General features: G+C 44.1%; 2 protein-coding genes across 4 annotated transcripts in view; both read left to right on the top strand.

The window, feature by feature from the left end:
• Positions 1-12,303: 12,303 nt before the first annotated feature.
• Positions 12,304-18,316, top strand: LOC121652918 (mitotic spindle positioning). Of its 2 annotated transcripts, none has more exons than XM_042006055.1 (5): positions 12,304-12,388; positions 14,794-16,674; positions 17,357-17,574; positions 17,652-17,690; positions 17,894-18,316. In XM_042006055.1, the coding sequence occupies exons 2-5, from the start codon at positions 14,901-14,903 to the stop codon at positions 17,981-17,983; spliced, it is 2,121 nt and encodes a 706-aa protein (XP_041861989.1). In that variant the 5' UTR covers positions 12,304-12,388; positions 14,794-14,900; the 3' UTR covers positions 17,984-18,316. The 2 variants fall into 2 exon arrangements, with proteins under 2 accessions (XP_041861989.1, XP_041861988.1); XM_042006054.1 differs by lacking the exon at positions 12,304-12,388 and adding an exon at positions 12,798-12,828.
• A 2,891-nt stretch (positions 18,317-21,207) lies between these two features.
• Positions 21,208-22,323, top strand: part of med16 (mediator complex subunit 16) — a 32,635-nt gene continuing 31,519 nt past the window's right edge. The window contains exons 1-2 of one of the 2 annotated variants that reach the window (XM_042006052.1): positions 21,208-21,588; positions 21,896-22,055. In XM_042006052.1, coding sequence (XP_041861986.1) covers positions 21,917-22,055 — 139 coding nt within the window. In that variant the 5' untranslated portion in view covers positions 21,208-21,588; positions 21,896-21,916. Of the gene's footprint in view, positions 21,618-21,895; positions 22,056-22,323 lie in introns of both variants that reach the window. The other variant, XM_042006053.1, reaches the window with a different exon arrangement.

The raw sequence follows: 22,323 nt of genomic DNA, 5'->3' as shown, positions 1-22,323 counted from the left end.
TGCACTGCCTCCAGCACTTTATGGCAGCACCTGGTCCAAATGGACTCACAGCAGTCTGACTACTACTTAATTATGACGTCCCATCTTGTTTGAATTCTTGCTTGTGTTGTTCTTACTCTCAAATGTAAGTTGCTTTGGATAAAAGCGTCTGCTAAATGACTGTAGAATAGAATAGAACCATTTTCAATTCTGCAGTCTTTTGTTTACTTCTTGTGTTTATGAAAACATAACATAAAAATAAGGAAATTCGGAAAAAAAGAAAACATAAGATGGAAAGGATATGATTTAACAAGATACAGGTTTCATATATATCTATGTTGAATCGCATATTTCCTTATTTATGTTGCTCCCCTTTATACATGCCCTTTTTTTGTAAGGAATATTATGTTGTATTACACTGACTTAATAGTGTATTAAGTTGTGTTTCTTTTTCTTTTCTTTTTTTTCTTTAGATGTTTCTTGTTTTGTTGAAGCAGCGCCGCTGACCAGTCATTTGGGGTTTCAGCCGGGCCAATGAATGGTGGGATGTGACAGTCCCGGGATTCACACACATGCAGTGGGTCTGCAATTTCCAGATGTCTGAGGAAACATTTTCATACCTTTGTGCACGGCTACGTCCAGTGATGGAGAAGCAAAACACCAACTTCAGAGCCTGTTTGCCCCTGAGGAAAAGAGTTGCCATTGCACTGTGGAAGCTGGCGACCAACCATGAAAACAGAAGCATCGGTCATCTTTTTGGTGTCAGTAAATCATCAGTGTGTCGGTGTGTGCAGGACTTCTGTAAGGCTGCCTGCACATTGTTAGTTCCTGAAATGATTTGTTTTCCAGACCGGGAAAAGCTTGAAGACATGGTTGAATACTTTAAGAAAAGGTGGGGCCTTCCACAGTGTGATGGCGCTATTGATGGCTCACACACACCAATAATAGCACCACAAGAATACCATACCGACTACTTCAACAGAAAAGGCTGGCATTCCATCATCCATTCCGTCAGACATTGAACTTGTCAAATCCATGGTGCTTACTTGCTGTGCTCTTCACAATCTTTGTGAAAGTCATGGAGAAGACTACCAGCATGATTTGGATATGTCTGCAGAAGAGCCAGTACTTCTAATAGCTCGGGATGCTGAAGAAGAGGGGAGTGAAGTACGTGAGGCTCTGATGCGCCACCTCAACACTTAACAAGTTTTTTCAGTGTTACATATAAGCAGACACTCCCATGGCCTCTACAGATTTTGTTAAGTGATCGTTTGCCTTAATAAATTCTGTTACCTTGTTCATTTCCTCATGTTTTTTTATTACAGGGTACTTGCTACAGGGCACTAAAATCTTTCTTTAATAACTTATATATTGAAACTGGAATAATTACACAGAACCTAGACAAAAAACAGATTACATATTTTACTAATTAGAAATAAGAAATGCACAAAAAATGTACTAGATAGACCACCTTTATTAAAAACAAAATAAAAACATAAATAGAAGCTAAACTAAACTAAAGCTTTTCTGTTGCTTTCTCACTATTGCTTGGGCTGTGGCATGGGGTCACGACTGCCTCCCAGCGCTTCAATAAGTTGCCCAAGGACACCAAGGAAGGCCTGGTTGAAGGTAGCTGACTCTCCATCTGCTGCCGTGTAAGTTCTCTCTCCTGTTGCCTCGCTTCCTGGGCGTCCAGACGCAGTGCCTGAAACTGACGCTCAGAAAGGCTCTCCATTCTCTCTAGCTGCCTTTCTCTGCAGCCCACATCTCCTCCATGACTGTGCGCACATCCAGCTGCGACAGTCTTCTATCAAACAAAAAAAACAAAACAAAACAAAAAAAAACTGGGTGATTATACATTAGTTAAGACATGGTCAGACTGCGATCATAGCTTAAAAGATACTTTATAAATCACTTGAAGGGTATTTCCTATCACAGCAGCAATCATATAAACAGAAAAGAACAGAAAAAATAAGGCAAATCTACACACAAATGCTAATACAAAATATATAAAGAGAAAATCAAAACACATTAAGAAAATAAAACAGCAATATATAAAGATTATTTACAATTATGATTATGGATTTCATACTGCAAATAAACTGCAGCGGAAGCGTGTTTACTGCTTAATGTCATTTCTAAGTTTGGAGAAATGCATAATCACAACTTTTATTCAGAACATCATGACTTACCGGTGTGTTCACGCCGGAGTGCAGTGGGTGTCATCTCTGGCTGGGTCAGTGGTGGCGCAATTACCGGGGTACTGGGGCTACTTGACGAAGTGGATGGACACTCGTCCAGAAAGGACGAGGCATCGGTGTCAAGTCCCTCCACTAAATCTGAAAATGCAAATATCACAAGTTTGATTCACAAACAACGAGAATAATACACAGGATGTGAACAGTTAGCGATCATAAATAGTTGTTAGCATCAGGCAGGAAACAACAGGATGCTAAGCTACGCTAGCATTCTAACTACGAGCCTTGCATTTCATCTGAATTTACAGAGAAGTTGTCCGAAGACTGACTGGTTGTTTGCTGTAATTTTCTAACTAGTTAGCATAGCTAAAGCTCATCCCAAGTGGGAAAATTCTTACCATGAGGATCTATTATGGATTCTAGAAGTGCAGTTGCCGAGTCCAGGCCTCCCTCTCTGCCTTTTTTTGCTGGTCTGTGGCCATAAATGTCGTCCATGGCGTCATACCACCTCCAAGTACTTCGGCTGTTTCCACTACGGCTGTTGTCATCCTTAAGTTTTTTTATATTGTCGTTTTAGCATTGCTCGGATGTCCTTTCGAATCCCTCGGCTGCCATCCGCTGAGAAATCTCTTTGTACACTTTTTCGTTTCTCACTGCTCCATCCAGCTCATTTTGAACCACACTATCACCAACTATAGCCAGGAAAGTTTGTAGTTCCAGAGCTGACCAGACCTTACTGTTACTTGCAGGCATCCTTTTTCTAGTATCTTTCCGACGCCCAAACACAATGTGCAACTGAACCACAAACTGAACAGCAGCGTTGTTTGTGTTGCACCTGCTTTTGTCGTGGGCAGTGACGTTTTTCTGTCTGCCAATCAATAGATTTCATCGGTGTTGCCAGTACGGTATGGACCTACAACTGAAGGAGGTCCTGAAATGGTGCGGTATGGTTCGGTTGTATGGACCCATTTTATAATGGAAACACACAAAATAGCATACCGGACCGTACCGGCCCGAACCGAACCGCTCAATGGAAACGAGGCTTAAGAGCCTTCATTGCGGCAGTGGAAGACCACCCTTGAGGCCAACTGCAAGCCAACTGCACAAGTGTCCATCAAATGTGGCATATACCAAGGAGATGCCCTGTCCCCTGTGCTGTTCTGCATAGGTCTGAACCCCCTCAGCCAAATAATCACCAAGACTGGCTATGGATACCGACTCAGGAATGGGTCCACCATCAGTCACCTCCTCAACATGGATGACATCAAGCTGTACGCCAAGAGCGAGCGAGACATTGACTCACTGATCCGCCCAACCAGGATCTACAGCAATGGCATCGGAATGTCATTCAGACTTGAGAAGTGTGGGCGGATGGTGACAAAGAGAGGGAGGGTAGTCCATACAGAAGGGGTCTCACTCCCAGACAACTGAATAGCATACACAGAGAACAGCTACTAGTACCTTGGAATCCCACAAGCAAATGGCAACCTCGAACAGGCCACAAGAAAAGCAGCCACAGCCAAATACCTCCAACGAGTAAGGCAAGTTCTAAGGCACATATGTCAAACTGGTCCAGCAAAGGGCCGTGTGGCTGCAGGTTTTTGTTCCAACCAAGCAGCAGCACACCAGATTTGACTGATTCAATCAACAGATCTCAGTCTTCAGACAGCTGATTGGTCAAACTGTGTGCTCTTGGCTGGCTGGAACAAAAACCTGCAGCCACACGGCCCTTTGCTGGACCAGTTTGACATGCCTGTTCTAAGGAGTCAGCTTAATGGCAAGAACAAGGTCTGAACAATTAACAGCTATGCCCTGCCGGTCATCAGATACCCTGTGGGAATAATAAGCTGGCCAAAGGAAGAGATTCAGACCACAGATGTGAAAACACGAAAGCTCCTGACCATGCATGGAGGGTTCCACCCCAAATCCAGCACCCTGAGACTGTACACTAAGCACAAGGAAGGAGGCAGAGGACTAGTGAGGGTCAGAACCACTATCCAGGATGAAACATCCAACATCCTTGAATACATCAGGAAGATGGCCTCAACAGATGAAGTGCTCAGTGAATGTCTCAGGCAGTGGAAAACAGATCATGTGGTGATGGAGGAACCATCATGGGAGGAAAAGCCCCTCCATGGGATGTACCACCGACAGATAACTGAAGTGGCTGATATGGAGAAATCCTACCAATGGCTAGAAAGGGCTGGACTGAAAGACAGCACAGAGGCACTGATCATAGCTGCACAGGAGCAGGCCTTGAGCACCAGAGCAATAGAGGCCCAGATCTACCATACAAGACAAGACCCCAGGTGTAGACTGTGCAAAGAGGCCCCTGAGACAATCCAGCACATAACTGCAGGGTGTAAGATGCTGGCAGGGAAAGCTTACAAGGAGCGTCATAACCAAGTGGCTGGTTTAGTGTACAGGAACATCTGTGCGGAGTACAGACTGGAAGCCCCGAGGTCAAGGTGGGAAACACCTCCGAAGGTGGTAGAGAATAACCGAGCTAAGATCCTGTGGGACTTCCAGATCCAGACCGACAAAATGGTGATGGCAAACCAGCCGGACATTGTGGTGATGGACAAACAGCAGAGGAAAGCCGTTGTGGTTGACATCGCAATACCAAGCGATTGCAACATCAGGAAAAAGGAACATGAGAAACTGGAGAAAGACCAAGGCCTGAAAGAAGAACTTGAGAAGGCCTGGAAAGTGAAGGCAACAGTGGTGCCCGTGGTCATCAGAGCACTCGGGGCAGTAACCCCCAAACTGGAAGAGTGGCTACAGCAGATCCCAGGACAGACCTCAGACATCTCGGTCCAGAAGAGTGCAGTCCTAGGAACAGCCAAGATACTGCGCAGAACCCTCAAGCTCCCAGTCCTCTGGTAGAGGACCCGAGCTTGGATGGATGAGAGACCGCCCACGGAGGGCGAGGGGACAATATATATATATATATATATATATATATATATATATATATTGTTGTTCTGTATGCTGAGTACCCTAAATATTGATTTAACATACCTTGTGCGTTTATATTTACTGCACATGAGTTTATTATCAAAGGAAAGTCCATGGTTAAAGATCAAGAATCTTTAGATATAAGTATGTGCTGTCATAGCTACATCTCTGACATTTATAACGAGCCAAACCTTTTGAAAATCGCTATGAAACTGAGCAAGTTATGGTTATTTATAAAGTTAATGCACCATTAAAACAATGTTATGAGTGAGCGAGTTCACTATGGTAAGATGGCCGCCAGCTGCGGCTGTTTGACCTCATTGGCCAGCAGCAGGGATGAGACATCTATGACATCTATGGTGGGGACAGCCAATTATACACGAAATGGCAGAGCCAGTGGAAGAGCTTGTGGGCGGTCTAAACTAAAGGAAACAGGCTTCAGCTTGAGCTGCCGTTTTCCACTTGATCCTTGTGTTTGACATGTTTCTGCTTACTATAATGAAACATTGTTTTTGGACAGTAAAATGTGCAGGGGACATGTCCCCTGTGTCCCCCTTAAAATTACGCCCATGCTCATAAACTATAATGTTCATATTACTACAGTAACATAATTATACTTGTTCCATGTTTCCTTTGGCAAATCATGCATTTTGTAATTACTTTCCCGTTCTGTCACCACAGCAGTTCTATTCCAACCTTTCAGGCTCACACTCAGTCGTCTCCTGGGGACTGAAACTGCCCAAACATCAAGAAAACACAGTGCCACCAGCAAGATTCAGTCGTCTTTTTCAACAGGTGTTAAAGCAGGTATGCTTTCAATCTGATGTCATTTTACTGTAGCATTGCTAAAGAAATGAATAAGGTCTGTTGGATGCACAGCAGGACCATCGACTGCAGCACATTCTGAGTTCTGGAGCACATTTGGGATTTGGTAGAAGTTTTTAAAGAGTGTGTCATGTGTTGCATGTGGATAGTGTTTAGGCCCATTCATAGTCAAGCAGTCAGTTGCAGAATTTTATGAAGAATTAGATTTGCATGATGAAATCAAATCAAATCAAAAAATCAGGCTTGATGTTGCTGTGAGGAAACAATACCATGGGGATCCATCCACACCAGGAGCCAGTCCACCCATGTCTTACAGAGGCGGCCATCACGACAACCACCCTGATCAGGACAGACCGGGGCCCACACCACAGCCATAAGGCTGCAGTATAGGGCCCCAGCCACCCAGACACGGGCGATCACCGCAGCAACAACCCCCAAACTGAGCAGGCAGAACCCCCGGTATGGAGGATCCCCATGAGGAAAACACTGGAGTTAAAACAAATATTAAATAACCTTAAGAAACAATATGCTAAGAGTAAGTAAATAAATAAATAAAGAGATACATATAATAAATACAGTTGAGTAAAATGAAATGAAATTAAAATAAGATATAAAATAAATTAAAAAAAAACTTAAGATCAAATAAAATTTAGTTAAAAGCTAAGCTAAAAAGGTCTTAAGCCTCTTTTTAAAAACATCAACGTTCTCTGCAGCCCTGAGGTTCTCTGGCAGACTGTTCCACAGACGAGGGCCGTAACAATGGAAAGAGGCTTCACCGTAAGTCTTGGTCCTCACCCTTGGAACAACTAATAGGCCGCTACCAGAGGACCTCAGGGTCCACGAAGGTTCATAATCTAAAAGCAAGTCGGATAAATAAGAGGGCCCAAGACCATTAAGACACTTCTAAACTACTAAAAGAACCTTAAAATCAACCCTGAAACGTACGGGGAGCCAATGCAGCGATTTTAAAACTGGTGTAATGTGTTCGCGTCCTCTGGTCCTCGTCAGAACTTGTGCCACCGAGTTCTGAAGTAGCTGTAGATTCGAAAAGACATTAACTGGCTCCAGGGCATCAGGAGACATGGTGATGTAAAGCTGTGTGTCATCAGCATAGCTGTGAAAATCAATGCCGTACCTCCTGATGACATCCCCAAAAGGTAACATGTACAAATTGAAAAGTATTGGGCCTAAAATTGATCCCTGGGGAACCCCACACTTGACTTTATGGATTTTTGAGGAGCATGCATCCATAATTTTTGATCTGTGGGATAGGAGTAAAACCATTTTAGAACAGTACCTGAGAGGCCCACCAGATTTCTGAGTCTGTCTAGTAAAATCCGGTGATCAACTGTATGAAAGGCAGCACGAAGATCCAGTAGAACCAGGACAGAAAGTTTATGTGAGTCTAAGGCTGGGCTTACACCAGAAGACTTTTAAAAGATTTGCACAAGACTCTGAAAGACTAGCAGCTCACATCTAAAGACCAATGTTTAGAGTCTTAAGTCTCAACCTAGTCTCAGACTGCGATTTGACAAAGGCTGAATCTATAGGGTCACAAATTACAAGACTGCAACTAGATTCTTTTAGCATTTGTTGTGACATGTTGGACAGTTGATATGGAACAGGGCTGATCTGCACACAGTAAAGCAAGCAAGGGGAGAGTTTCCCTCCAGGAGGGACTTAGGGCAAGGCAAGGCAGTTTATTTGTACAGCACATTTCATGTACAGAACAATTCAAAGTGCTTTACATAAAACAAAGACATTACAGATATTTAGAAATAGTAAAAGGCATCAACACATAATCACAATAAAATAATAAATTACATTAAAATGATTAAAAGCAAGATAAGTTTTAACGTGCAGATTTCATGCATAGGCGCATGAGAAAAGAAATGTTTTTAACCTGGATTTAAAAATGTCTACATTTGGGGAAAGTTTAATCTCCACTGGCAGTTTGTTCCACTTGTTTGCAGCATAACAGCTAAATGCTGCTTCTCCATGTTTAGTCTGGACTCTGGTCTGGACTCTGGTCTGGACTAGTTGACCAGAGTCTTTGGATCTAAGAGCTCTGCTAGGTTTATATTCTCTGAACATATAACAGATGTATTCTGGGCCTAAACCATTCTGGGATTTGTAAACAAGCAGAAGGGTTTTAAAATCTATTCTGTGACTGACTGGAAGCCAGTGTAAAGATTTCAAAACTGGTGTGATGTGTTCAGATCTCTTAGTCCTGGTTAAAACTCTAGCAGCAGCGTTTTGGATGAGCTGCAGATGCTTAATGCTCTTTTTAGGAAGTCCTGTTAAAAGACCATTACAGTAATCCAGTCTACTGGAGATGAATGCATGGATGAGTTTCTCTTGGTCTTTCTGGGAGACTAAACTTTTAATTCTGTTGATGTTTCTGAGCTGGTAAAAAGCTGTCTTACACACCATCATTATTAAGTGTGGCTCTTCATCTCCACCAGGTGTTACACCGACTCATCAACATCTGGAGGGATGAACGAGTTTTTATTCTCTTATTTGTTAGATCATTATACTGTAACACATAAATGATCCACAGCAGACATTTACTTCTAATAACCACCCGCTCCTCTTTCTGGACGCTCCACCGACGACGTTTCATCACCGCTTCTTGTTCCTCTTTCCCCCCCCCCCCCCCGTCCTTTTTTGCCGGTGGTCTGAATGTCGGGATTCCTGTTTCTGCTTTTGTCAGAGCTCATCTATTGGTTGTTGATCGTGTTTCGTCACTGCGATAATATCGAACATGTTAGAAATTCTCGCAGACTGGAGAAAGATTGACGTTAAACAGCCAGATTACCAGCTCACACCTAACAACCGAGATGACGGGAGCGCTGTGACTCCAGCAAAACTCCTAAGATTTCCTAAAGACTTCCGTTTTTAGTCTGCAACCGTGAAAATCGTTTGGTGTGAGCCCAGCGTAAGTTAGATCTAAGATCATTAACAATTTTTAAAAGGGCCGTCTCGGTACTGTGGTTTGTCCTAAAACCAGACTGATATTTTTCTGAAATATTATGTTTATGCAAAAACTCATGTAATTGCATAAACACAAGCTTTTCAATAATTTTGCTTAAAAAAGGTAAGTTGGATACAGGTTGATAGTTATCAAGATTGTCTATCTCTAAATTACTCTTCTTCAGAAGGGGCCTCACCGCCGCCATTTTAAAGGCAGCAGGGAAGACGCCCGTCTGAAGAGAGTAATTTACTATGTTTAAAAGCTCACACTCAAAGAAACCATAAAATCTTTTTAAACATGATGTGGGAATTGGGTCTAAAAACTCGACCAAGCATCTTTGAATCAACCATCACAAAACTCTCCTGTGTTTCCTCAGGTAAAAGCAAAGCTTCAGGTCTGTTTAAATCAAAATGTTGTTGAGATGAAAGACTGTATCTAATGCCATTGATTTTACTTCTGAAGTGGCCTGCAAAGTCCTCGCATGCAGCATCTGATGCAGGCATGGAAGACTTATTAAAACTTGTGTTTATTAAAAGATCTATTGTTTTAAAAAGAAATTTGGGGTTATTCTTGTTTTCTGTAATAAGATTGGAAAAATGAAGGGTTCTAGCTTGTTTAACTGCTTTATTGTAGGTTTTAAGTTGTTCCTTCAGAAGTAACATATTGTTTCCTCACAGTTCACACTGAGGCCTCCTGTTGGCTAAAAGTGGTGATGTTAAAAACACACAGTAGTGGTCTGACACAGCCAGGTCAACAACAGAGGACACACCAGTGGACAGACCATAGGTTATGACCAGGTCCAGGGTGTGTTCCCTGTTGTGAGTAGGCTTTGTGTCATGTTGTTTGAAATCTAGACCGTTTCAAATATTTAAAAACTCCTCTGCAAGAGCATCAGATCTGTTGTCAATGGGTAGGTTAAAATCACCAGTTATTAAAATTTTACTGTATTTTGAGTGTATTACAGTTAAAAAGTCAGAAAATTCTTGTATTAAGCAGGAGGGAGGCTGGGTGGTCTATAAACAGTCACAGATAAAATAGGTGGGTTGCTAAAAACAAACGCATGATATTCAAATGATGACTAATTATCAAAAAACAATATTTTTGCTAAAATTGATGCAGTAAAGGTTTAGTACAATTTATTTCAGTAAGGTTTATTTCTGCAGTGGAAACCAGAGCCCATCAAATCCAGTCCTCCATCATGAATAACGATGGTGCCAGTTTGTACTGGGAAAAAAAACATATCTTGAATACCTGCAACAGGAGAATGAGAATGAAGTTGATGATAGAAATAATGACATATACACAGAATATATAGTGTTTACCTTTGTAGTCCTATATATATTGTGCACTTCCCACAATTCCAGTCTTTTTCTGCTGCTGTCGGAGCTTTATGTGGGACAGCTACACCGTTAGGGTCTTATGAATCCAGAATAAATCAACATTTAGGACTCGCTTTTTTAATCAATGTTAAATAGAGCACATTATTATTTACATACTTAGAGTCACCTGAGGTTTTGCCTAATGCTTTAGCTAACGGATCTCTGTACAGATCATGCAGTGTACTACATGTGAACTAAACATGCTTTGGTCCATGAGCTCTATCTTTTGAACATTTGATCACAGATATGTGATGTTTCAGTGTACATTTGTCTGGTAGCGAATTACAAACGACCTGTACAATGGATGTGGTGAAAAGTTAAATACATAAAACAAATGTCGGAACTGTTAGATATGGGATTCTTACAGAAGTTTTAGTGTGTATAGTGTGCACATATATATATATATATATATATATATATATATATATATATATATATATATATATATATATATATATATATATATTCGCACACACACACACAGTTATATCTTTAAGACATACTTGTTTATATGTTATTGCACAGATTTGATTTGCAGCTGCTGACTTTCCTTTTCATTCTTCCACCTTTTTGATGACCTGACTGAAACTTTGAGAGAAGCCTACAAATAACAGGCCTCACAATGATGGCAGAACAAAAACACATATACATGCAGCTGCAGTGTTTGCCCAGAAGGCGTCATCAGTCGGTCCAGTTCGTGTCTAATGCTGGGCTCACACCAAACGATTTTCACGGTTGCAGACTAAAAACGGAAGTCTTTAGGAAATCTTAGGAGTTTTGCTGGAGTCACAGCGCTCCCGTCATCTCGGTTGTTAGGTGTGAGCTGGTAATCTGGCTGTTTAACGTCAATCTTTCTCCAGTCTGCGAGAATTTCTAACATGTTCGATATTATCGCAGTGACGAAACACGATCAACAACCAATAGATGAGCTCTGACAAAAGCAGAAACAGGAATCCCGACATTCAGACCACCGACAAAAAAGGACGGGGGGGGGGAAAGAGGAACAAGAAGCGGTGATGAAACGTCGTCGGTGGAGCGTCCAGAAAGAGGAGCGGGTGGTTATTAGAAGTAAATGTCTGCTGTGGATCATTTATGTGTTACAGTATAATGATCTAACAAATAAGAGAATAAAAACTCGTTCATTCCTCCAGATGTTGATGAGTCGGTGTAACACCTGGTGGAGATGTAAAGCCACACTTAATAATGATGATGTGTAATTCCCTCCTGGAGGGAAACTCTCCCCTTGCTTGCTTTACTGTGTGCAGATCAGCCCTGTTCCATATCAACTGTCCAACATGTCACAACAAATGCTAAAAGAATCTAGTTGCAGTCTTGTAATTTGTGACCCTATAGATTTAGTCTTTGTCAAATCTCAGTCTGAGACTTAAGACTCTAAACACTGGTCTTTAGATGTGAGCTGCTAGTCTTTCAGAGTCTTGTACAAATCTTTTAAAAGTCTTCTGGTATAAGCCCAGCCAAAGTTTGATAGAAGAATGTTTATCTAAGATCCTGAACGCAGCACAACAAACAGAAACAGAACCGGGTCAACAGATCTGAGCAGAACCAGAACCATCTGTGTCTGTAGATGAAGTTGTGATGTTTATCTTGCTGTTGTTGTGGATGTGTTCTTTGGTCTGAGTTTGTCTGTGAGGATTTTAAAGGTTGAAAATTAACATAATGATTACATCACTGCAGTCAAACTGACATCATAAGAGAAAACTGACTTGGTATCGTCTTCCTGCTCATCCATCCGTTGAAAAACCACATGACCCAGCTTTCCACCAAGCCTTAAACACACCATCTACCTGTGAGGCTCCAAAAGATGAAAATAGTCTGAAAACTGCTGACATTTGTGTGGATTTGAACACATTTATCAGATCCCAAAGTTGCATCATGTATAATAAATCATGACCATACTGAGTCTATTTATTCTTCACACGACCACATCTGCTGATTCAAACTGTGAGGGGGCGGGGCCTGGTTCTGTGGGCGTGGCATATGAGGCGCCGGTAGAAAGTGACCTTTGTCCCTTCAGTCAGCTCGTCTTCAATCTGTCAGAGCAGCTCAAACTGGAGGTAAGAAAATTCATTTGGTCTGAACACAAATCCATGATTCTAGAATCAGAAACGGAAGAAGAAGAAACACAGAGTTTCCTCTTTTTCGTTGTTAAATGATGTTGCTGTTGATTGGTTGTTTATCTGTAAACAAACTGATGATATGCAGAAAGTCGGCCAAACACTTCCTCATAGCTGCAGGAGTCATGTGAGGTCATGGACCTAATGCTGGTCCTGGAGGTTGTGGTGATCCTGCTGGTCCTGGAGGTCCTGGTAAGTGGACTAGCCTGTAAACTGAGGTTTTATCAGCTGACAGCTGCAGAGGGAGGGGCGGCTTATCAGGCTCCCCCAGATCAACGCTGCAGCTCTGAGGACCACCGGTACAAGATCTGAACCAGTTTCTAGATCTGACCAGTTTCAGAACCACTAGAATCAGATGATCTTCATGGTGATTGTTCTAGGTAGGACAACAGAGCTATGACTACTACTACTACTACTACTACTACTACTATTACTACTACTACTACTACTACTACTACTAGTATAAACCAGTACTCATTCTACACATACACAAGACTAGTTTAAAACCAGTCCATAACTAGTTTAAAGCCTGTCCATAATGTTAAAAATCAGGTCATAACCAGTTGAAAATTAACTAATTCTATTTGGTCTCTAGTCTAATTGCTCTGGACTAACTAGTCTAACTGGCCTAATAGGTCTTACTGGTCTAACTGGGAGCTTCCCACTGCCTACTCTAGGACTAGGGGCAGTGGTTTTAACGTTTTTATCCAGGAGCTTTACGAGGAAATATTTTCTTTTTCTTTCATTTTCTTTTCTTTGATTTTACCAGATAAAAACCTCATGGAGATTAGAACTATCAGTTTAAAGAGCGACCTGGCTAAGAAAGGCAGCACACACGAGAAACCGTGTTTTATAGCGAGTCATAAAAAAAGCACACCGGCATGAATGATGGAAGGAAATCTGAAGTTGTTGGTTATTTTTTCATTCAGTTTCGGGCCATGACTTTCTGTTTTTGCTGTTTCACAAACATTCCAGTCAGGTATTCCAGCCACCTTTCCACCGCATGGACGTTGTTAATCTGGCTGATCTGACCCTGAGTCTGGACCTGGTTCACGATCAGCATACATGTTCAGGTCCAGTTCTGATCCTGAACCAGAATCTTTAACACACTGACTCACAGAACCCTGAATGTGGGTCAGCCTTCAGAACCACGCCTGCTGATCAAACATGTTTCCATGACAACTCCAGAAAACTTTATAAGACAAATCTGACCTCACCTGGAATTCATCCTCATTGGTAACCTAAAGAATGTGAGACATCTGAACAGGTTCACCGTCAGACTCCATAAAGTTTTATCTCTGCTGCCGTCAGCGACTCTGGTTTATGGTGCTGAACATGAACCTCTGGCTGTTTATGATCTGAACCTTTCTAAATTAATCTGAAACCTAGTCAAACTTTCCGATCAACAACTCTCTTCGATCAGAAAGGCCTGCCGACTGATTCAGATCTGATTTACTCAGGCTTAATAATAAAGTTACGACTCGTACATGCAACAGTCATGTGACTCATGGATGCACTGGTCACATGACTCGTGGATGCGACGGTCACGTGACTCGTGATGTAATATTCGCGTGACTCGTAGATGCGACTGTTGCGTGACTCATGGATGCAACGGTCACATGACTTTTGAATGTGACTGTCGAGTGGCTCATGATGCAGCTTTCGTGTGACTTGTGGATGTGACGGTTGCATGACTCATGATCCAACATTCACGTGACTTCTGAATGCAACAGTCGCGTGACTCGTGGATGTAACACTTATGTGACTCATGATAGTGATGGTTGCATGACTCCTGACACGATGGTCGCGTGACCCATGGATGTGACATTCGCGTGACCCGTGGATGTGACATTCGCGTGACTCGTGGATGTGATGGTTGCGTGACTCCTGACATGACGGTTGCATTACCCATGGATGCAACAGTTGCGTGACTCATGATTGTGATGGTTGCATGACTCGTGACATTACGGTCACGTGACTTGTGTTGTCATGACAAGACAGTCATGTGACTCGTGGATGTAACAGTTGCGTGACTCGTGGATGTGACTGTCATGTGACTCGTGATACAACATTCGTTTGACTCGTGGATGCGATGGTCGCGTGGCTCATGATGCAACATTTGCATGACTCATGGATGTGACGATTGCGTGACTCATGACACGACGGTCACGTGACCCGTGGATGAGACAGTTGCGTGACTCGTGGATTTGACTGTTGTGTGACTCCTGACACGACGGTCGTGTGACCTGTGGATGTAACGTGACTTGTGATGCAATGGTCACAGACTGTTCCCTTCTCTCTCTCTTGTTGTCATAGTAACTGTTTCCTTCTTCCTGTTGTTTCAGAAACTCTCAGCAAGTGTTCTCTTCATTTTCAGAGTTCTGTTCACATTCTGGAGTCATTGAAAGCAGCCCTACTCGCCCCTACTGGCTCTACTGCGCCCCCAGCAACCATGGACAGCACTCCCAGGAGGTGGGTTCTGAAGCCTCTGTCTCCTGTGCTGCAACAATCAGACCTGCGGACTATTGCCAGCCCCGCCCCTGACCCGGACCACCCGGACTCCTCCAGCAGCATCTCAGTGTCTCACGGTGGATCTTCGGTTGTGGTCTCGCCACTGCAGAGCGATGGGTCTCCCAGCATTCTGGTTCTGGCCAGGCAAGTCTCCGTGTCTCAGGATGGGAACAACAGTGATGAGTGGGGGCCCGGTAGTACCAGCAGCAGCTCAGATTCTCTCTGCGGGTTTTACTCCTTCGTAGACGATCCCACAAGTCCTGAAGCCGAGCAGAATGAAGCCTGGATGGTCTCACCCCAGCGGCAGGCTCATCTGGCCACCCTGAAGGAGGAGAAGGGATTCAAGCTACAGACCTACAGCAGCAGCAGGAAGCCGGACAGTCTGTTCTCAGAGAGCAATGGAGACTCGCTGTATGAAATGGATCAGAGCCACGGGGTCAAGGTCAGCGAGGAGGAGGAGAAACAGCTCCGCAAGGAGATCATCTGCAGTCAGGCACCCAGAAAGAACCCAACCGGTTCTCCACTGAGCCCAGTCCACAACCTGGATCTGAGCCCAGTCCAGAATATGGCTCTGAGCCTTGCTACAGACAAGCTGATCCAAGGTTTTAGTGTCAGCTTCAGTCCCACCAACTCCAGACCAGAACCACCTCAGCCCACTGAGCTCGGGTCCATCGATAAGAAGGAGATCAACTTCAGCGAGGTCCGAAAGAAGTTCCTGAAGATTGAGCAAGAACGGCTGGCAGCACTCCTCAGCCCTATCAGGTCCTCCAGAACACACCTGAACCCGACTCTGGGTCCACCAGAACCCGACGTCCATTTGACCAGGAAGGTGGAAATGTACGATGGCGTGGAGATGAGTGATGACCTGGTTCTGACAGAACTAACAGAAGTAGAGAAAAACTCACAGAAGAAGGTGACTGTGTTTCAGGAGGAGGAGAGCAGGGTGTTCAGTGACCTGAACTCTGAAATAGGGGACAGTTCTGTGGAGATCCGGTTCAATGACGACAGGACCTGGGAGTCCACAGAAGTCCCTGAAACCCCCATTGAAAGGGAGATCCGGTTAGTCCAGGAACGTGAAGAGGACCTGCGACGTTCTCGAGGCCTGAAACTCAGCAACACTATGGAGATGGTGGAAATAAAAACCACACGTCTACCGCTGTCAATGATGCTGGAAAAAGCTCAAGAGAAGAATCAGGTCAACACCTCCAGAGAGATCCAAATGGAAAACCAGAGGAACGAAGAACCTCAGCAGCAGGGACGGATCCTGAAAGGAGACCCCCCAGGTCCTTTGGAAGCTGATGAGGGCAGGACTGCAGTAGGTCTGGAAACTGAAGTCTTACCATCTCCATGTTGTCCTCATCGAAACCCTGAAGAACCCCGGTTGTACCAGACAGATTCCTCCCTCACTGAGCGGGACTCTAGGGGTCCAAGACGTTTTTACCGGGATCAAGTGTCTTTTTCCTCCTCTCCAGTTCCCCCAACTGCCTGCCGTGAAACTGACCCTCAGTCCTGGAGGGAAAACCTGGAGCCCACTGGCCTGCTGTCCAGAGGACAGGGAGCTCCTGACTTTATAGAGAAGGAGATACAGGAGTCTCTGCGACGGGAAGAGGAGCTGAGGGAGTCCAGAGCCAGCCAACCCATCTTTTCTCCGCCTCCTCTTGTAGAACAGGCGGCCAAGATGGCCGTCAGGCAGTTCTACCCCCCAATAAACACAGGTACTACATCGTGCATGCATGCATGGATGGATGGATGGATGGATGGATGGATGGATGGATGGATGGATGGATGGATGGATACAGTCCTACAATGTGCACAGTTGGAGGTGTGACAGTTTATATCCGAGTGAAAGTCCAGTATCAGATCGAGCTGGTGGAACCACAGAACTTCAGTTTCATGATGAGATTCTTTTGAATGTTGAGCAGAACCCGTCCCTGTGGTTCAGAACCCGTCCCTGTGGTTCAGAACCCGTCCCTGTGGTTCAGAACCCGTCCCTGTGGTTCAGCCTGCAGCAGGACAGTTGTCTGTCACATATCAACCAGAGGAAGGAGATCAGTAACTTAATAAGAGGAACAAAGTCCATCATAATGATTCATCATTCTCACTTCCTGTTAATGAATTACAGAACCAATTGGGTTCATTCATTCAGCTACAGGATGGATGGATGGATGGATGAGTGGATGAGTGGATGGATGGATGGATGAGTGGATGGAAGGATGGATGGATGGATGGATGGAAGGATGGATGGATGGATGGATGAGTGGATGAGTGGATGGATGGATGGATGAGTGGGTGGATGGATGGATGGTTGGATGAGTGGATGGATGGATGGAAGGATGGATGGATGAGTGGATGGATGGATGGATGGACGATAATATGTTTGTGTGGTTTTTTCCTCAGACAAACCCGTCAGTTTGTCCTCCTCCTCTTCCTTGCTGCGTCCCGCCGTCCGTCTGTCCTCGGTCTCCTTCATCACCGCTCAGCCCTGGGCCATCTCTCCTCCCCCCACCTCCCCTGCTGGAGTCCGGATGGGCCCCCCCGCCCCCCGAGGTCTGACGGAGACTCTGCTGCAGGACTTTGAGGATCATCGAACCAAGATGAAGCTGGAGGAGAGTTCCGTAAGTCCGACTCATCCTCCTGTCTGATGACGTTTCAGTAAATCACCAACCACAAACATTTATTTGTTTATTTACAGTACGCAGGGATCCAGCTGGTCGACAATGTCAACAATGAGGTACGCACTCGGTTTATGTTTCAGAAGTCACTTCTGACGAGATAGAGGTCACTACGAGAACCTGGCAAACACTAACATCGTCACCATGAATAAAATAAACATAAATTATACTGCACAACAATAACGGAGTAGAGACAAGTGGACCGTTTGTACTGCTAAGCTACATTTCTTCCTCTCACTGTCTCCTCCTCATCTGCTTCCAGCTTGTGGAGTCAACCCGAGTCATTCGACGTAAGAACCAGCGAGCTCTGCGCTGGGAGGCCGGAATGTTTGCCAACCAGGAAAACCAGTAAGACCAGTAGGAACCGATCCTTGGACCAGATCTGGTTCTGGACCTGACTTGGGAGGTGGCAGAAGTCCATCCAGTGAATGATTGATGATTTTTTTGTCTATCTGAAAAACGGGTGATATCAGTGGGACATTCAGTCAGAACTGGCTGTTTTCTTATTGGCCATTACAGATGACTCATCCTGGCCGTGTCCAATCAGTTGCAGGCTTAGACAGACGTTTTTCATCCAGAGACTTCCAGAATTTGATCCTCAGAGCTTGTAGAGCTTCACGATTTCAGGCTGATGCATCAATACATGGAAAAATGAATAAAAATCATCTTGTGTACTCACCTTGTCCCCAGTTTGTCCTCAGTCTGTCCTCAGTCTGTCCCCCGTCTGTCCTCAGTCTGTCTGTCCTCAGTCTGTCCTCAGTCTGTCCCCCGTCTGTCCTCAGTCTGTCCTCAGTCTGTCCCCCGTCTGTCCTCAGTCTGTCTGTCCTCAGTCTGTCCCTTGTCTGTCCTGAAGTGACAAAGTACTCATGGTGTCAGCAGCTAATGCTCAGCCACCTTTCTCACAACAGCCAAGGAGCCATCATGGAGTCCGGGAGAGGAGATGCACACTGACTGGCTGATGCCTGTCAGGTGGCACATTCACTCCGCCCCCTGCAGCCAGCTCTGATAGATTACACCTGGCCGGTGTAATTGATGGAGAAGAGAGAGAGTGGAAACCTCTCCCACCACACTTAGTCTGTCCCCAGTCTGTCCTTAGTCTGTCCCGGTGTCTGTTTCAAGGAAAAGAAAGCAGCTGATGATGATGGTTGTTATGGTAACAGGGGAGTATCTGATGGACTCAGACTAGTGAAAACAGAATGAAAGGATGGAAGCTGTAACTGGTTCAGCGGTGATGGCGTTCAGGACTGATGAACAGGGATACACGAGATAAAATAGTGACGTTGGCTGGAAGGTAAATATGAATCTAAGAGACTCATATTTACTGTTTAAGAGACTGGGACCAGAAGCAGACATATGTGGTCTAAAACCTGCCGGACGGAGACCCTCTGGACTGGATCTATATGTTTATATACTGTATATAACATGGGTAGATCCTGTAAACAAGACCCCCCACAACACCTTCACAACAGAAATAGTACACAAACACACTAGACCACACCCACCATTCAGTAAAACACAGCCAACAGGGTCAAAACACACCACACACACTCCCATAACAAATTGTGAACTTACTTTATCTTGGGAACCCAGAAAGCCATGGTAACACCACATAACACACATAACACTAAACACATAACACAACACACAAAGCCCCGGCTCTGAACCATCCTGAACGCAGCACACACACCCTGGCTTCCGAAGTGTTTACGAATCACGAGTTGAAAGAGCCACACCTCATCCTGATTGGTTTACAGTTTCTCTAAGTGAGCCTCCCCCCACGCATTGACAGGAGGTAGGACAGCGAGAACATCTCCCCAACCCTAACCCTCCTCCTACATGAAGGGGGACGGCTGTGGTTCAGAGAGGACTTTTCCAAAGGAGACAGGAAGGAGGCTGAAATAAACTGCAGGAGAAGGTGAAATAAAACGTATGGACTAGGACTAGGAAGGATCAATGATAGATTACAGATGGGTTTTTACTAAGCATCTGAACTGTTCACAAATACCAGTTTGTCTGTTTCTGGTTTTAAAGAAAGTCTAGGACACTTTACGTCACCTTAACTGGCCTGTGAAGGTGCTGCGTTTTGCTACCGACCTGTTCAATAAGGTTATTACTTAGCTTTGTTCATTTTTATCAACTCCATGTCTCTTTTTAGTTTTTTTTTATTAAATACCTGGGGGTTGAGACACACTTTAAAGGACAAAGCTTTATTTATATTTGCAAAACAATTAAAAAGCTATTTAGTTTATTTTCTAGACTCACATCCACGTAGCAAAGACTAATTTCTGCAGATCTCTGTGGACAGCGAGGTCTGGCCGTCCCGCGGCTCAGGGCAGCGGTTTGTTGTCTGGTAAATAACTGTGGGGGAGACGTGCTGAACTCTCACTTTATCAGCTTTGTTTTGAAGATCAGCAGCAGAGTTGTGGGTGTTGTAAACATCTATGGTTTCAGTCTTTTGGAGGAGAAAATGAATAACTGCATGTGCAGATTTCCAGATGCTTATTTAGTGATGAGGGTGATTTCAATGCCGTCACTGATGAGGTTCTTTACAGATGGCCACCAGGAAAACTCACTCAGTTTCAACTGTAAAATACTCATGTATAAATACGATATATGGAGAGATGCGTTCCCACATACCTGGAGCAATACAGACTATTCTTTATTCTTTATATATGTAATGTAATATTCCTGATGCTTACACATAGACTTTGGGCTTGTACCCCATTTACTTGATAGGGACAATATTACTATCCAGGTTTTACCAGCACCTTTAACTGATCACAAAGCTCTAACAAATATATCTAAAATCTAAATATTTCTAATAATGGAAAATGAATAGTTCCCTTTAGAACCACATTTGTGTAAAAGAAGAAATGACAAGGCTGATTTATTTTTACTTTGAAAAAGCAGTGCACCATATAGGGATCACGACATTTTCTAGGGGTGTCCGAATGTCCAGAAAGAAAAAAGTAGGGCACTCAAAATTACCCACAATGCATCTTGAAAAGTAGTGAGCATCGATGGTCACTAGACTGGTCAATATAGACCACAATGCATTGCGGGCCAAAGCTCTACATGGAGCAAGGAGGCGAAAATATAGAGCGGCGCAAAATGACCTATAAATGTAATTATTTTATTAATTATATTCAATAATTGAGTTTTGTTAAGGCATTGAAATAAAAAACAACTTGTGACCAAGTATATATATATATAAATAAATTGAGGATAGTCAACGACCGCATTCAGCTTTTGTTAGCTTTCGTACATCTGCTCAGCGATCATGACATCTTCTAACACTAATTATTAATTAACTGCTTATCAGAAAATAAGTTGGGTACATGTTTAGGTTATGTTGTAGTATATGATATATGCCGTTTTTCGTCTTTTTAGGGACGGATGGGGACGTGGAGAGGCTGGTCCGTCTCCATGTGGCGGAGGACCACCTCTATAATGGGAGGAGGTTGCTTCGGCTGCCGGCTGGGAGTAAGCTTATTATTTTAATTTAATGTAAGTCCTACTGCTGCTGCATGGAAGACCGCGTTCAGGGGAAATGCTCCCGGTAGCAGAGGAGGCTGCCCGCGGCGCCCTGCACATAAACACTCGGTCCAGGAAAAGCCTGAAATTGGGACACAGCTTTTATGTTCAGAAATCCTAAATCAGACCTCAAACACGTGTGAAACCGGTCTGTGTGTTATCCAACATTTAATGAAACGTTCCAGGCTGCTTTTTCCAGTCAGGCAGCTGTGTAGACAGTTTTAGGAGCTGTAGGGTCCTCACACTTTGTTGAAGCGGTGGACCCGACGGTGGTTTGTTTGCTAGGACCGTAACATAATTAAATGGGGCTAAAACAAAGCCCGACTTGGTTCATGGGCCCGTTAGAGTCTCGTCATATTTTTTAATTTAAAACGACGTTTTGCATCTTTATAAATTTGCGCCACCGGAGCCGGAAACAGTCCGGTAAGCTAACATTAGCGGCCTGCCCAACGGTAAGAACAGAAACCGACTACTAGCATACTTAACTACAGCTGGGTGACTAGTTTTACTAACTAGAACCCATTGACCAATCGGAAAACCATCAGAAACCTGGTCCATTTCTGCTGAGACTTGGTTCAGTTTTGCTGAGACCTGCTGGATTTAACGTGTTTTAGACAGAAGTCACAGAAATGTTGATTTAAATGAATGTTTTTTAAATGGATTCACCCAGACTGGTTCTTCAGACTGGTTTCCGTCCTCAGACTGGTTTCTGTCTCTGTCCTTCCTGCAGCTTCTTCTTCTGTGGTAAATCATGGAGTTGGCGTATGTGTGTGAGTGGGAGAAGCGTCTGAAGAGTTCCCACTGTCCGTCGATCCCGCTGGTCTGCTCCTGGTCCTGCAGGAACCTGGTGGCCTTCACCACCGACCTGAGGAACGATGACGACGACAAGGGTACTGACACACAGAGTCCAGGTTCTGGATCCAGAAGGGTACTGACACACAGAGTCCAGGTTCTGGATCCAGAAGGGTACTGACACACAGAGTCCAGGTTCTGGATCCAGTAGGGAGAGAATCGGCTTAGTAGTGCTGCTGATAGAGATATTCAGTCACCCAGATCCTGGAGATCCTCAGAACTTAGATGAAATCAGCTGGACTTCTTGGTTATTGAAGACATTCCACCTTCATCTGGTAGTCTTCTTCAGTTCTAACCGGTGTGTGG

The sequence above is a fragment of the Melanotaenia boesemani genome, chromosome 14 (genome assembly GCF_017639745.1).
Source record: "Melanotaenia boesemani isolate fMelBoe1 chromosome 14, fMelBoe1.pri, whole genome shotgun sequence".
NCBI classification, from domain to species: Eukaryota; Metazoa; Chordata; class Actinopteri; order Atheriniformes; family Melanotaeniidae; genus Melanotaenia; species Melanotaenia boesemani.
The sequence above is the reverse complement of the archived record's forward strand: the minus strand, read 5'-3'. Positions and strand labels throughout refer to the sequence as shown.

Coding starts and splice junctions, on each gene's coding strand:
- LOC121652918 (XM_042006054.1), top strand. CDS start 12,804: ATGATCTTCATGGTGATTGTTCTAG. Junction 16,675..17,356: donor CTACCCCCCAATAAACACAG/GTACTACATCGT, acceptor TTTTTTCCTCAG/ACAAACCCGTCAGTTTGTCC. Junction 17,575..17,651: donor TGAAGCTGGAGGAGAGTTCC/GTAAGTCCGACT, acceptor GTTTATTTACAG/TACGCAGGGATCCAGCTGGT.